Below are 16,267 nucleotides of genomic sequence, written 5' to 3' on the forward strand. Positions count from 1 at the left end.
CCTCAAAGAAATGAAAATTTAGAAAAACCTTTGCCAAATAAAGAAGATGGGAGCGAATAGCAGCAGCATCAGTGAGCTTCCAGAAAATGAGTACTTACAGAAACTGTCAGGATCAGAGCCCATCTCTGAGAATGACCCGTTCTGGAATCAGCTTCTGTCTTTTAGCTTCACCACTCCAACAAACAGGTAAGAGGGTGTTGGAGAGCTGGCTTTGATAATATGTTTATAGAAGTGACCAGTCTGAAAGCAAATGAGTGGTTATGTTAATTATTCCTGTTTTAGGTAGCAGAGGAATAAATGCCTGTGTAAAATAGGCTGTTGTCTCTAAGTTTGGAAGCGTTTTCCACCACCTCTTCCATTCCTGTGGGTTTCGTTCTTCTTCATAATAGCAGTAATTGCTACTCATTCTCCTGGTAAAGATCAGAAATAGGGTCTGTAGTGTTGGGGGAGCCTTTTTTCCTTGTTGTTTTAGGAAGCTTTCTTTTCCTTTGGTATAGCCTTTGGGTTGACTGGAGATTCCAACATTTGATGTTTCCTCTCAATTTAGAGTGAATTGTACTTCTTGCATGATTTAATTGTAGGTCAGCTTTTGAGTTGCTTAGTCTGTATGGCTTTTTTTCACCTTCTTTGCATCTTAAAAAGAAATTTGGTGTGTATTCTCCATAAAAATATTTTCTAAATACCTAAAAGCTTTGAAGGCCTTTTCATTCCAGAAAGTGGTGTAGGTATAAATAAAATCAGTATTTTTTAGAGGATCCATAGCACATCTCCAGAAGTAGAGAATTTAAGTTCTTGTAACTTCTATTAGCCCAACTCCATTGCTAAATTCCTTGGCCTGTGTGTAGATTATCAGTTTTACAAGAACAATCTGATATTAATATCTTCAGGTGTTACTTAAATTATTTTTACAGTTTTCAGCATAAAACTGGTGCTTCTCTGCAAGTGAAAGTTCAGGCAACTGGAATGGAAAATGGTTAAGGTAAATAACTGGGAAGCATTTACTAGGTGCTATTTTTGTAAAGAGTGAGGAGGAGGAGGAGGAAGTATTTTGGCTTCTGCCTGGAGAGAATAGTCAGAGGTTTGGAAGAAGGGACAGTGTTGTGGAGGGCTGTAAAGCTGGTAAAGGGCAGTATGGAATTGGGAGTGTGGAAACAAGCAGTTGTGTTTCCTCTAAGATCCCTCAAGACAAGATTTATTTACAGCCTACCCATGACTAATAAGATTGACAGTAAAAACTTATATAATACTCTGTTGTTTGGATAAATAATAATTGCATATAAAACCCCACCAATTTCTTTTGGTTGTTCTATTTTTCTTCGTTCCCCCATGCAAGTTAAGGAGTTTTTCTTAGCTTGTTTTGCAGCTTTTTTGTGTCTGTTTCATGACATTCAGATCCAGTGTAGAGAAAATTTGCTAAAAAAACCCCTCAAATCAGCAAAGTAAAAATGTAACCAAACAAAAAAACCACAAGCAAGAAACATAATTAAAAAGACAAGAAGTCAAATAAAATGATCCAAATGCAGGTTGAAAGCTTTAATTAGCTGAACACCAGATGGTGCTCTTGCCTGGGAGCTAGAGAAGAAATATTTTTAGAGACATCTTTTCTGCAGCTTAGTATTGGAAGGAAACAGAAATTTCTCGTTTAGTTGCATCTAACTGAGACAACCATTGGCAAGTGAAATTGGGCTATGTTGGCTGCACAGCACCCTCAGCATTTGTCTATATCAGATAACCTTGCCTGCAGGAATGGAACAATAGAGGTCAATGTCAATTTCTGAGATTGAAATCTTCCAAATTACCAAGTTAACTCTTTTTTTAATGAGGCTTAAGTGTCAGGAGCAAGATGCTTGTTTTTGATTTGTGGAAAGGAGCCAGTTTTCACCTATCATACAGGACAGAGTTTTACAGTTTTCTTCTCTTTTTAAATTCACTTTTTCTGGTTTGTTGCAAAACTAGTGACTGTTTGCAAGTATTATTTAGAGCAGTTAAAGCGTTTTGTGTTGTTTTTTTTTTCTGGAGGCAGTTGGTGATACTTCAGAGTAAAAGATCTGTTTCCTGAAGTTTTTGCAAAGATGGGACTGATGCGATCCCCAGGGAGAAGAGGGCTGTCTTCTCTGGGTGCTGCTTTGGATGTAATTCTGTTCTACATATGTCAGTACCATAGGGGAGGAGGCAGAGAAAATCATTAGAAGAGAATGTGGTAGACAAGTTCATGTTGGTAGGAAAAGCAATCAGCCAAACCCAAATTATCCAAGCAAAAACCAGCAAGGTGGGGAAATGGTGGGGCTGGGGTAGATTTACTCCTTTCAGCAACAGATGCCCAACAAATTCCCCTTGTTGTCAAGAGGCATTTGCCATAGCAAGGAAACAGTATCTGCAAAGAAGGATTCCAAAGGAAATCTGAATCAGTGTGTGTAAGAAAGTTTGTGGGGTTTTTAACACTTTTCCATGTATGCTTTTTCTAGTTAGGAACTTGTGACTAGTGCTTTGCTTTACAGAAGCTGTTCCAAGTTAGTCCAGGTGTGGTAGATCCCAAGTGTCAAACAGGGCTGGATCTTTTGTGGAACAGTAGTCTTTGTGATTTGGCTTGAGATATGGAGAGTGACTGTTTTGTTACCTCAAGAAACATGAAGACATGATACCAGATCTTAAAATAGCACCACTTTCTGCGCTCTGCTGTCTTCATTTTCTTATGCTTTGTGTGTCTTGGCACTTTGTATTTCTTTATTTGTCCTTGTTTGCTTTTCTCTCTTTCCCTTTCAGTTTGGTTGATCTCTTCCTCCTTTTATCCATGTCTCATCTTCATGGTTCTCTTTTTTGGTTGTTTTTTTTTTTTGACCTCTACCTGACTGAATGTGTTAATTTCTCTTTTTCTGGTTCCATGTGAAATAGTTTAGCATTGCTCATTTCCTCAGCCATGCCTTTCTTTCCTGGGTTTTATTTTTTCAGTCCTGTTGACTTTTTGGTCTGTTTCTGTGAAGAACTCAAGGTAGTTTTCTATATGGAATAGTTTGTTTCTGTATGGGAAAGTGTGCCAAATACCAGTGCTGCTGACTGCAAAGTTGCTGTATCTCTGTCAGCATTGATGCAAGATGCTCTTGCCCTTTTACTATCTCTTCCAGTGTTTATATTGTTCTTCTGTAAGTTTAATTAGGAGCTAATCTATCTGGAAAACATAGCAGAAGTGTTTATTTTTTCAGCCAAGATAATTCCCTACAATGATTCATAGCTTGGCACCACAAAACAGTTCTGGCAGGATGAGGGATTGATTTTTTGGGGCACAGCAGCCTATTGAGGTAAAAAGTGGGATTGCTTAAACCTGCTTTGCCATCCAAAAATGAACAGGAGAGTGTGGTCAAAGCAGAGCTTGCTCTGAGGAGTCTAATGTACTGCCTTTCTGGGCTGCTTGTTCTTCCTCTCATACTGTTGATTTTCTTAATAATTAGGCAAGTATTGAGAGAGACTATCAGCTGTAAGTAATCAGAAATGAGCTGATGGTGAATCCCTGCTCGCTGCCTGTGACTCCCCTGTCATGAGTGAGTAGTAACAGCCAGAGCCAGCCTGGGTATCTGGCACATAAAGAAAGCCACTGGGCCTTTCACAGCCTAGGAGTGGGAGCAGATAAGTGGTGCAAACATAAATAGCAGTCCAAGGAACCAGCTTCCAGCAGTTTAGTTTTAGGTTGCCTCACACTTTTCACTGTAAAAGGTTTATTGCGATATCATCTTCCATAAAGCAAATCATGCGTGCTAAGCAGGTACTGCTGAAGTGTCTGCTGAGGCATTTCTGGTTTCAGCCATTAGGAAGTACTTGGTACTCCAATTTCACACTCCTGCATATTCCTGTTTTTTTTTTTCATTCATAGGTTTTTATTTGTTGCACAGAATGGACTTGTGGGACCTGAATTAAAATCTGTATAAATCTTCCACTTATATACTTTAGGTGACTACCCTATCAGTCCAATAGTGTTGGTTATTGCAAAAATTAAATACAGCTTCTCTGGATGATTTTTTTAGTTTTTTTAGTTACTGTCAGGATTAAGAGCTATGACATTTGCTTTGGAGTGGTAGCTCTCAGTCTAGGCAGACTTTGTGTTTGTCTGGATTTTCTGTGATTTGCTACCAAGAATGCAGCCTCTTCCTTAGTGGTGGTATTAGTTACAATTATTTTCTGATGGAAAACTTAAAGTTAACTAAAGCAGAACTTGCTGAAAATCATGTGCTTAATATTTACTGTTCTGCTTTGTTCCTTCCCCAGAGTTATAAATGAGTTGGTGGTTCAAGAATAATGTGCACGGGCCTTTAATGGAAAAACATAGAGATGGGAAGCTTTTATGTTTCCTTAACATGGTACATTTTTTAAATGGTACAATAAATCATATGCTGCCTTATTCTCTTTGATGTCTGTCCTCCAACTACGCCTTTAAAATCAGCATTCCCACAGTAAGAATTTAGTCAATGGGCTGGTTCTTCTGTGTTGTGTTCAATGGCAAAGAAAAAAGGCCTTACTGTCAGGAAAGCTGCTTGTTTTGTTTTTTCCCCCCTCCTTTTTTAGAGGGGTACTTGTCTGCTTTGGTTTGGGTCTTTTTCTTACCATGCTAAGGGCAGGTGTTGTGATGTGAATATGTTTCTAATTGCAGCTTTTAGGCAGAATGCTTTCTCTTGCTATGTGGAGATACTTTAAGAGAAACCACTGCAATTTTGAAGCATCTTCTATTGTGGTGCTGTTAAAAGAAAAGCTGATAAAACCACATTCTTCAAAGTTGGCTGCTGCCAGGAAACAACCTTCACTGTCTTAATAATTATGGTTTTGCTGAAGACTGATTGTTAGTGAATTTAAAGTAAGACAGCTGAATTCAACCATTTAAAAATAATCCTATTTATAATGCCACTGTTTTGGGGGTTTTTCCTTTTTCTTTTTTTCCCTTCCTTTTCTTTTTGAAGTAATATTTTTACAAAAACATCCTGCTGACTGCAGGATCCTGCTTTTTGGTTGTAAGAAGCCAGAAATAAAAATACAGAGTCTTTGAAAATGATGAAATTTTATTGATTAATTGACTGCTCAATTTGCCATTCCTTCCCATCTCTACTGAAAAGAGGTTTTCTTACAGAAAACTAACTTCCTGATGGAGAAACTCTGCACTGTGATGAGTGATTGCAAACACAAAGTGATTAAATCCCAAAGAAATAATGATTATCCTTGATTACTCTTTATTTTCACCACTGATGTGTGATAGCTGTGGTCACACAGATGCTGCCTGTGTCTGGAGCAGCTTTTAGTGACAATTGGTATGGAAAATATTCTTATTACATAGTGTTGAGATGTTACAGAAAATAATCACTGCCACTGTAAAACCTCTCCTGTTTGGATACCTTTAAAATAAACAAAGACAAACCAATTTTCTTAAAACATGGCTGTGCTGTCAAGGAAGCAAATTTCACTATTATTAACTTTAGTTTTGCTGAAGTCTGTGGGCTTATACTCTACATAAAAGAAAAGCAAATAAAATATTTTTTTTTTCTTTTATTAAGTACTTTGAAAATGCTGGCCATCAGATCACAGCATGAGGGAGGAACTCCTGTGAAGCCTGGAATTTTTTCCTAGAATGTGTGGGAAGCAACCGTGCACCTCACAAATTTGCTTGTATCCAAGTGAGCCAGTAAAGTCGGTATAGTTAAGAATATTCTGATTTGAATCTATTCTGTTTGCCCCCTGTGTTCACAGCCTGTTTGAATCCCCGCATCAGGTGGTACCTTTTGTTCATTTCTTGGAAAACCGTGGAACTGGTGAATGTGTAAATATGTACTGCTCTGTGGAAGCGAGGTTGTTCAGTGCAGGTTGTGCCAGTTGAAGTACATGTGCAAACTCACCTAGGTCACTGTGATCCTGCTGTTAAAGGCCCGTGGCTTGAAGTTGGTGTCACAGAAGCCCAGAACAGTTTGAGTTGGAAAGGATCTTGAAAATCATCCCATTCCACACCCCTGCCATGGGCAGGGACAGCTTCCACTGTCCCAGGTTGCTCCAGGCCTTGTCCAACCTGGCCTTGGACACTTGCAGAGATAGGGCAGCCACAGCTCTTTTGGGCAACCTGTGCAAGGGCCCTACCTCCCTCAGAGTTTGTTCCCTATGCATGTGACTAGTTTCCATAAGAGGTGTCTTGTCCAGGGCAGAGCTTCCTGGATGTTACTGGAGTGCCTGGGTTTCTTGCTGATGCTCAGCAGGACTATCAAGCAGCAGGCAGAGTTGACTTTTCATACTCACTGCCTGTCTGTTACTACCAATAGATAATCTGTTTCACATTGTGAATATACCAAATGTTTGTCATAGAGCAGGGAATATTTTACACTCCATCCTTAACAAATCTGTCCTTTACTTTTATGTGTTCTAACCCATGTCACCAAATGCTACATCCACATCGCTTTTAAATCCCTCCCATGATGGCAACTCCACCACTGCCCAGGGCAGCTGTGCCAGAGCTGGACACTCCTTTCCATGGAGGAATTTTCCCCAATATCCACCCTGAGCTGCCCTGGCCCAGCCTGAGGCCGTTCCCTCTGCTCCTGTCCCTGTTCCCTGGAGCACAGCCCGACCCCCCCGGCTGTCCCCTCCTGTCAGGAGCTGTGCAGAGCCACAAGGGCCCCCCTGAGCCTCCTTTGCTCCAGGCTCAGCCCCTGCCCAGCTCCCTCAGCTGCTCCTCATCAGACTTGTGCTCCAGACATGTATTTGACAGGTATTTGACAACAGGGCAGTCCGTATTCCTCCGGTGAGAGTTTCAATTCAGAGGGAATTGGAACTTTTATGTGATCAGTGCAGTGAAGCTTCACTTTATCAGTCCTTGCTCTTGTTAGGGCTGAAATACAAATAAGTACTTATTAGCAGTGTTCTCTGTGGCTTAATGAAAGGACAGATGTTTCAGTGTTGAGTTTCCATTTTTACATTCATTCATTAACCAGATATTATTTCCACAGGGACTGTAGAGAAAAGTTGGTACCACAGTTGGTTGAACTGTTTCTTTTGTCCCACCTTGTGAATCTTAGCTCTGGCATCTTCTGCCCAAATCTTAATGTAATTACCTTCTGTCTCTTCACTGCACAAGAAAATACCCAGACAGCTTTTTTCCATGTCTCTCACTTCTCTTTCCTGCCCAATCAAAGGAGAGAAAGTCAATGCTAAGTGTGGCCCATGGTACTTAGGAATGAGCTGCTATTTTTTTGTACCCCTCCACAATACTGTCTCCATGAGTCCATCCCTGGGGATGCATTTCAGTGGTGTCTGTCTATTGGGGGGTATTTCTGCTGTAATTCCCCCTCACTAGGTGTTTCGTTTAAGTGAACTGAAATTTTACAGTAGTTGTTGCCTCATCTTGAGTGTGGCAAAATTCACTTTTGTGTTCTTGTTGTATGAACAAGAGGCAGTGGGCTGTAGTTAATTTTTAAGCGTTAAACTTCATTTTAGTATGAAAAAGAATTACTGGAGTGTTAAAAGCTTTGCTGAAGATCTGAAAGCCTTGCTTGCTTTGCCACTGTTTTTGATCCTGGCAACTTGTAGAAACCAAACAACTCTGTGGAATTTTTTTGAGGACTCTGTGTGGGTTTTAATAACTCAAAAGAGAAGAAAAAAAAATCTGTAAGAATGCTGTACTTTGAAACCTAACCTTACAAATTAGGGAGAAAATGAACCATAATTCAAAAGCTGAATGTCTGCATTTAGGGTTTAAATCCTGGAGCAATTACCACTCTGACTGTGTCCCCAGGATCTTTGGAAAGTGGGAGGGGTCATGTTCTGTTACATTATGAGTTTTCAGTACCTAAAACTCTCTACTGAGTTGTTGTCCATTGTAATATTCACCCTCCCTGCCTGCCAGGGCTTGGGAAGGAATAAATCCTGATGACAAGCAGCCAGCTGGGCAAATTTAGAAGTTTTTGTTTTTTAAAAAGTGTAAGGTCACATAGACCTAGAAAACTGTGTTGTCCGTAGTTGCTGGTGGCGTGCTGGTGGTTCTTGCTCAATACCATTTGTTTTTAATTACTCTGCATGTTTGTAGTGCTGGAACAAGAGACCACCTTTGAGACCAAGCCTAATGTTTTTAAAGTATATATCAAAGTGTAAGTTTGTTCTTTCTGAATCTTGTGTTTCAAAGCAGTTTGTAAGAGAACAATGAATGCTGGTAATTGATATCAGGACAAGCCAATCTGCGTAATCTAATGTTGTCTTAGGGTATTCAGCTGTAGGTGAAGAGCTGTCTCAGCTGTCAGCTCACTGCACAGTAAATTAGTCTGATATACAATAAAATTTGCAGGCATCTTAAAACTTAATTTGATGTCTCTCTCTTGAATAATTTCCTGTTGAAGGGTTTTGAAATAATTTTTTTGACTGCTCTTTTTGCAGTATCTTCTAGTCCTCATGAGTTGGGGAACAGCTCAAACTCCACAGCTTCCAAGAGCATGGCTCCACAGGGTTTTCAGCACTGGAGCTTGTTAAGCAGCTTCCCACACAGCACCACTGATAATCTCAGGTTGATGCAACAGTGCTGTAAACTGGATTACCATGTAAATTTAAAAAGGATTGTGTTATGATTGCAAGCGTTGAACTAAATTTTTTGAGCATCCTTTAATTTTTTGAACTTCAGAAGTCCCTGAAGGTCAGGCTATATGTTCAGTCTGTGTAGAGGCTCTACCATCTCTTCAAAACACTGAGCAGTAGATATGATATGTTCATATGTTCATGATATGACAAGAGGTGATCTTTTAAACTAGAAGAGGGTGGATTCAGACAAGATAGAAGGAAAAAATTGTAATGATCAGAGTGGTGGAACAGGGTGTCCTTTAGTTATTAATATTCATATTGCTCAGTGTGACATTGAGCACAGTATCTGATGGTTTGTCTTGTTTTCCCATCTGTTAAGGATGCTTTTGAAGATCAGTTGCCCTGCACTGGTAGGTCAGAAGTACGTGGCTGATGCAGCTGATGTGGTTTCAGTGGTTGCTGTCAGGTTTTGCTTTAGTGCTTTATTGTTCTTTTCAGATAATGTTTTTCTGAGGCGTATCACGAGGCAATTAATGAAGTTAGGAACAATTTGCTGCATCTGATGTGATTGTTGTGCTAGTATAATAACATTGGTTAAAAGGAAAGAGCTGGTTAGCTTGAGGTTAAATGTCAGATTGAGGTTTCTTTTATTCATGTTTTTAAAAGTGCGTCATTTCATGTGAAATTTCTTGTAAAAATGTTCAAGTTCTTTCTGTAGGCTGCTGTTCTGTTTGTATTTTTGGTAACACCAAACTGAGCATGGCAGCACTGAAGCTGCAAAACTAGCAGTAATAAAACGCACATGGAATCACAGAATCGTTTAGGTTGGAAAAGCTCACAAAGACCGTGGGGTCCAACCATTCCCCAGCACTGCCATGGCCACCACTGACTCCTATCCCCAGGTGGCACAACTGCACAGCTTTTAAACCCCTCCAGAGATAGGAATTCCACCACTGCCCTGGGCAGCTGTGCCAGGGCTGGACAGCCCTTTCCATGGAGGGATTTTCCCCAATATCCAACCTAAATCTCCCTTTGCACAGCTTGAGGACATTTTCTCTCCTCCTGTCCCTTGTTCCCTGGGAGAAAACACTGACATAATTTCACTCTGATAGACATTTCACTTTTGAATATTAGTTTCCTTTTTTATAGTTGCTGTGCTTCAAAAGAATATTGCATTGCCTGATGTTGGGATGACAGAGCATTGGAATGAGTTGCTCAGAGAGTTTGTGGGGATACTCAAAAGCCACCTGGACACAGTCAGGGGCTGCTGGCTCTAAGAGATCCTGCTTGAGCAGGGAGGTTGGACAAACTGACCTCAACAAGCTAATGGATGGCTAAAATTAAGTGCTTCATAGAAAGATTTTATTACTGTTTTGTAATGAATTTTCACTTCAAGTAAAGGAACCCAATTGCTTGTGTAACCAGTTTTGTTTTCTTTTCCTCTTACCTAGTGCTGATTTAAAGCTCTTGGAAGAAGCCACAATCTCTGTCTGCAAGTCTTTAGGTGAGATGTTCCACCATCTTTTTTCCATGTACTTTACCAGAAAAATTGGGAAACAGCATCCCTGTGCACATTCATGCCTTTATCATTCTATTTGTATATGTTGCCCTACTAAAATTAAAGCAGTGTAAAGAGTGTGTTTTTGTGTACCCCAAACCTTTACTTTCGTTGTTAATTCTTTTACAGAACTTGATATGACTGCAAGGTTTAAAACAAATATTTCCATCTCTGCTATGTCTTCTTCCCTTTGCCCTTTAAGCTGATCAGTAAGGGGAAGGAATTAGAAGATGAGAGGAAGGGGTGATATAAATGTGATCAGTGGTGTTGTGAGAAAGTGGAAGGTAGTTGTGAAGACCTGTCCAGTTTTCTGATGGGAGGCAGTTGTGCTGCAGACAGGTATGGGAAAGGAACAGTTTGAGTATGAGTATCCCATGTTTGGGATATTTTAAATCTAGGATTAATGGTATTTAGAGAACAATTTTAGACTAGTAAACGATGTACTAGAGAATCTTAAAAGAAGAATGCCTGTACAGAAACCAAGACATACTGTGCTTTATTTAGAAATATTTGAGACCTTGCTTTTGATTTTTTTTTTCTAAATGTTATTTGAACTAGACACAACTATATGTGTCAGTTTATGCTTACGTTGTAATTTTAACATTTTTTTTTCCTCACCTAGTTGAGAAGAATCCTCGAACAGGAAACCTTGGATCATTGATTAAAGTCTTTCTTTCTAGAACCAAAGAGTTAAAAATTTCAGCAGAATGCCAGAAGTAAGTTCTCAGAAAAAAGCTGTGTGTGCCATTTAATTTTTAGGTGTTCCTTTTGTTGCTAGCTCTTGAATTTTTCTACACTGCTAATTAACACATTCACAGACCAAACCTTAGAATTCTCTTAAACTGCTGTTTGAAACAGAACAAGTGTCTAGTACTTCTCTAAACACAGAAATTAAGTGTAATAGGTAAGTAGATTACTGGGCAAAAATACATACTTGTATGTTAGATGAACACATTTTTATATGAATAGTGTAAGGTATGGGTACTACTGCCTTAGAGATCTTTAAAAATTATCTGAACTTTTAAGCTGAACTTAATGTATGAGCCAATATTCTATCTTGGAAATATTTTAAATATCTATATCTATGAATATGTAAATACCAAAATACTGCTTTCAAGTTATGTCATGCAGCTGCTGTTGATTTTGTTTGCCCCTTTCAGCAGTAGGAGAGAACTCCCAATAGGTCACTTGTGCAGCACTGTGGGCTTTCTTTTGCAGGAGGCTTTCTGTAGTTGTTCTCTCACACCCACGGATAAATGTCCCATTTTCATCAGATCTGGGGCTGGAATTACTCCTTGCTCCCATGACTCCCATCAAGTTTTTTGCTTGCATCTAAAGTAAGAAGTTACTTGTGCCCAGATAGCTGTTGCTGTTTTAATCCTAAAATACATTGAAAGTACAGCTTTTGGCAATAATTGACTCTGTGCTGCTGCATGGGATCCCCAGCAGGGCCTACTGGGGCTCAAAAAATTTTTAGGCAGCTGTATTTCCCTTTCATTCAGAAAGCTTGGAAAATATTTGTGTGTATTCCATAAGAAAATTGTGCTGTGTGGTGCTCATGAAGTCCATAAATGCCTCCTGTCACCTGAAAGCTGTTCACCTGGGAAAAGGGCTAAGGTTCAGGGAGCCAGGAAACTTTCAGGTCTGAACCTGCTGGAAGTTTTCAAATGTCTGTGTGCTTTGAATCCATAGTGTCTAGAGACCTCTAGAAATTTGCTGAACTGTTTGGTGAGTTTCTCAAAGAGTTCTGTCTACTGTGGTGTTTTTAATGGCACAAATGTAGTTAGGGATAAGGTTGTATTTTCTGAACTACTTTTGAATATATTCCCATTGTATTTTCTCTAACATCAACTACAGACTCCCTGCTTAAACACTTTTCCTTGCTTCAGCTGTAGAACTTTGTCTACTTGGACATTTATTTTCTTGTGGCTTTTGATGCATGTTTGCTGGTGGAGTGTTACTGATTCTTGTTTGTTCTTTTCTAGCCACCTCTTTATCTGGCAGGCTCACAATGCACTGTTCATTATTTGCTGTTTGCTGAAAGTATTCATCAGTCGAATGTCAGAAGAGGAGCTGCAACTTCATTTTACTTATGAAGAGAAAGCAGGACCAAGCTCATATGGTGGGTACACACAAGTGCAAGTGAAACATCCCATGAGAAACTTAAATGTCCTGATGTTTGTAGATGTGGCACATAGGGACATGGTTTAGTGCTGGACTAGTGAGTTACATTAATGGTTGTACTTAAGGGTCTTTTCCCTCAGGTGCTTTAGGTCTAAATACCTTTATGATTCTATGTTTTTTAGACTCAGAATCCCAAACTTTTTCTGCTTTAAAACCAGAAATTAAGTACTAGAGAGTTTGATTTAGCTTAATCTGGCTTTTTTTGAACAGTTGTTGAGTTGTGGTGCTGTAGATCAGCCTGAGCTTTAGTGATTTTCAAACAGTTTGAAAGGTGATAATGGTCCTCTTCAGAGGAATTGAGGTGAAGGTGGCAATGAATGAACATTGGAACATTGATATTGCAATTTAATGCATCTTTTCACATATTTTTTATAAACAAACAGCAGCCACAGAGTGGAATTAGTGCTATTTTTAGAGATCTAGTGAAGGAAAGTAACAGTCCTATGGTTGTAATTGACCCCTTGAGAGAGCACCTGCTAAAATTTAGTTTGGGGACAATAGCTTATACAGAATTTAGGCAGAATTACTAAGATGGGCTGATGTCCAAGAAATGGCGTGTGTATTATGCAAGATGGAAGGTGGCAGAAGAGAAGCTTAAGGAAGAAGCTGTTGTCTTTGAACAAGAATAATAGAAATGCATTCAAAATCAGTTGCACTGTCTGCCACAAATCTTGGTGTAGCCCTGTATCAAGATGCTCTCATGAAGTGCATGATGGATAATGCTGCCATGGGAGCCTTGATTTCTTTTGCTTTGTGGTAAATCATGGAATCATTTTGGCTGGAAAAGCCTGCTAAAATCATCAAGTCAACCCAGCAACTGCCAAGTCCAAGTCAAAGTACTGTTCAGTGTTTAATTGCATGTTGCATGAAGCCCAAAAAGTCTCAGAATGCTGGAGCAGAGTGAGTGGATGGTGTGAGAGCAACCAAGAGTGTCTGACTGTGGATTTCCTGCAAGGAGGACACGTGTTGAGAGCACCGAGTTGCTGCTTGCTCATCCAGCAGTGAAAACTGTTCATTAAAATCTGTTTAACTCCTTGGCTCCTGCCAGTGCTCTGGGGAAATCAGAACTGTGGTGCCAAAGGATTAAGTGCTACATGTTGAAATGGTTTAATGTATTTAAACTGTGATGAGTGATCTCTAGGAGGGAAGTCAGCTCACTGATGCACTGGAAAGGAGTATCTGCTTGTGTATAAGCTATCTCTGCAGACTGCCTGTGGGTTTATTCCTGGATTAAAGAAATGGCTCACCTCTTGCTTCAGCGTGCAGCATGCCACAGTGGAATGGGTGGAAAAGCTGAGAGTTTTGTCAGCTGGAACCCCTGTGATCTTTATTCCTTGCACTGGGAGTTCCTTGCAGTGTGGTATGGAAAGTGATTCTTGTCACCAGGGTAGACCCATGCTTATACCATGTCTAGTAGCACTTGTCTGTAATTCACGGTGACATTTATTAGCAATAATTCTGTGCATATTGATGGCAAATGTACTTAGCAATTACCTCTGAGCAGATTGTTCATGGGATGTTGTTGATTAGGAAAGTAATTGTGTGTGGTCTGCTGGTGAGGCAGGAAATGAGCTGCTCCTTGGCTCCTCTTTGGGTTTCCAATTGGAGATGGTTCCTGTGAACTTCCTCAGGGTGTTGAGGTTCATAACATGCTGAAGTTACATAGCCATTGGGTTTGAGTCCTAAAAATCTTACTTTTAAATATCTACAGAAGGTGGTAATAAGGCTTAGCCTCAGCTATAGGAAGATGAAGTATCATGAAGGAATTGTAATGAACTGTTGTTGTGCTAGGGCCTGTTAAAAGTAAGCAGAAGAAAATGAAGTGGTTTGTTGTTTGTATTTTTATAATTAAGTGTTGCTTTCTTGAATTTTTGATGTCTACTTTTTGGAAAATAGAATATTCCTGTTATTGTTATATATTTTTATTATAAAATTATTAATCTATTATTAGAATATTATTGTTCCTATATTGCTCCTAATTTTACATACATTTATTAGCACTTTTATGGAAATTTTACTGTCTTTGGTGAACAGGCTTTTTAAAAATTAAGTTCTTAGTCATCCATACTATTTTTTCATTTACCAGAGCTTGGCATTATTTATAATTCTTCAATTGTGAGGATAGAACAAAGCCTTATGAAAGACATTGTTATATGAACTGTTTGATGTAAATAAAATATCCAAATTAAAAGAAGTTTTAATACCATGTCTGAATTTTGAAGTTTCTGTATTTCCTTACTGCCTGGTCAGTAGTCATTGTAAAGAACAGTGCGATCACCCAACAACACAAACAACCTCTCTACCCCGTGGTCCATTTTCATATGCTTTGTTCAGTCTCTTAGCCTTCTGAGAAAAGGTTATTGTTCCTTTCAGGATCATCTCACAAATCCTTTGGAAATCACTCTGCGGTGTGTTTGTTTCTCTATGAACATCATATTTTTATCCTTCTGAGTGGACAATATCTTCTAGTGCCATGCTCTCTGATTTAAGTACAGAACCTGGGAGCTCATAGCACATAACTGCAGTGTCAGCACGTCAGGATGCTCACACTGCAATCAGCACCTGCTCTGGGATATTTGGTATGTCAGAGAGAAGTGTATAATTATAATCTGTGAGAGTCCTGTGTATGGAAAACATCCCTGTCACTGACTGCTCAGAAATATAGACTATATATGACATAGTCACGATTGTTCAGGTAGCAAGTTTCATATTTGCCTTATCTCGGATTTTGCAGTTCATATGCTTTCACTTTTTCTGAATGTCCAGTTCATACTTTTTCCTGCTGCACTGCACTTGAGGCTCAGAAGAAAGCTGTGCAACCTTGCTGTGTGTCATAAAATGGGATTTTTTTGAAGCCTGAGTCCATGGGTGTACTTTAGCCTAACAAATAAATTGCCCTGAGTTGAGTTGCTGCTAATAGTGCTGTTATTGATTTCCTTCAAAAGAAGGCCTACCATTAACAGAAATGTGTTCTTTTTGAAGAGTTTCAGATGGTGCAGCCTTCGCCTCTTCATCCGTAACTGGAATTTGCTTATAATTTTGGAGAATATTTCAGAATTTTGATTGCAGGAAAATCCACAGAGAGACTAAACCCATATACTTTAAGATTCAACTTAAAATGTCCTGATATCAATAAATCCCAAACTGGAGTCAGCATCTGTTCAGCTGAAGTTGGAGTTAGTCTCACTAACACAAATAATTCATCTTTCCAATGTCTGTATCCTGTAATTTCTGCAGTCCTTAACTGTAGTGACTCAAAGGTGCAAGAGAGCACATGCTGAGTATTTTAGTTTAAATCAGGCTATTGATTCGTTTAACCTGTTCCCTGAGCTGTAGTAGGAAGCTTTATTCATTATCTATAGAGGAATTTTTAAACACAAGGCTACTAAGGGCTGTTTGTGACATATTAAAGCAAGTACGAGGATATAGAGAAGGGAATAAATAAAAAGACATTTACTGCAAGCCTTAAATGATTTCATGCATGTTCAGCTATCACATAAAGGAAATGAGGGAAGGCAATCAATTTATGTACTCATTATTATCAGGCAGAAGTTGTAAGTTTTAAAAAGTAATTAGAGCTGAAGACCAAGCCACAAAACCTGTGGAACCTCTAAGTCTGTTTTGCAAGGAATTATTTATTTCATTACTTGTGTCCAGGTTCTGTATGAGCAACAGGGCAGAAAAACAAGTAGCATTTAAGGTGAGGATGTACCTTGTTATGCCTGAATATCTTACTGATCAGATAAGATATTCAGGCATCCACCAGATCAGGTCTTATCAATGTAGTAGTTAGGTTCTTGAGAAGATGGAGCTGAACTGGTTTTAGAATTGGGGCCTCCTGGCATCACTGCTTTCATCTTCATGAGCCATTTGACCTGTGTAGTGTGTGCTAATCCAGTGTCTGTAATGTGGGTAACTGAAAAAGTAAAAAAAAATGAAGATAATTGCATTATAAAAAAATGTTAACGAAGTATATCAATATATACATGTATATATAAA

At 39.2% G+C, this 16,267-nt stretch overlaps 1 protein-coding gene across 4 annotated transcripts in view; it reads left to right on the forward strand.

Moving 5' to 3' along the window:
- Nucleotides 1-16,267, forward strand: part of DYM (dymeclin) — a 209,141-nt gene that overhangs the window by 9,521 nt on the left and 183,353 nt on the right. For all 4 annotated transcript variants that reach the window (XM_036403343.1, XM_036403344.1, XM_036403345.1 and 1 more), the window contains exons 2-5: nt 9-186; nt 9,978-10,030; nt 10,707-10,800; nt 12,070-12,206. In XM_036403343.1, the coding sequence (XP_036259236.1) occupies nt 47-186; nt 9,978-10,030; nt 10,707-10,800; nt 12,070-12,206 (424 nt within the window). In that variant the 5' untranslated portion in view covers nt 9-46. The remainder of the gene's footprint in view (nt 1-8; nt 187-9,977; nt 10,031-10,706; nt 10,801-12,069; nt 12,207-16,267) is intronic.

Source organism: Molothrus ater, chromosome Z, assembly GCF_012460135.2.
Source record: "Molothrus ater isolate BHLD 08-10-18 breed brown headed cowbird chromosome Z, BPBGC_Mater_1.1, whole genome shotgun sequence".
NCBI lineage: Eukaryota > Metazoa > Chordata > Aves > Passeriformes > Icteridae > Molothrus > Molothrus ater.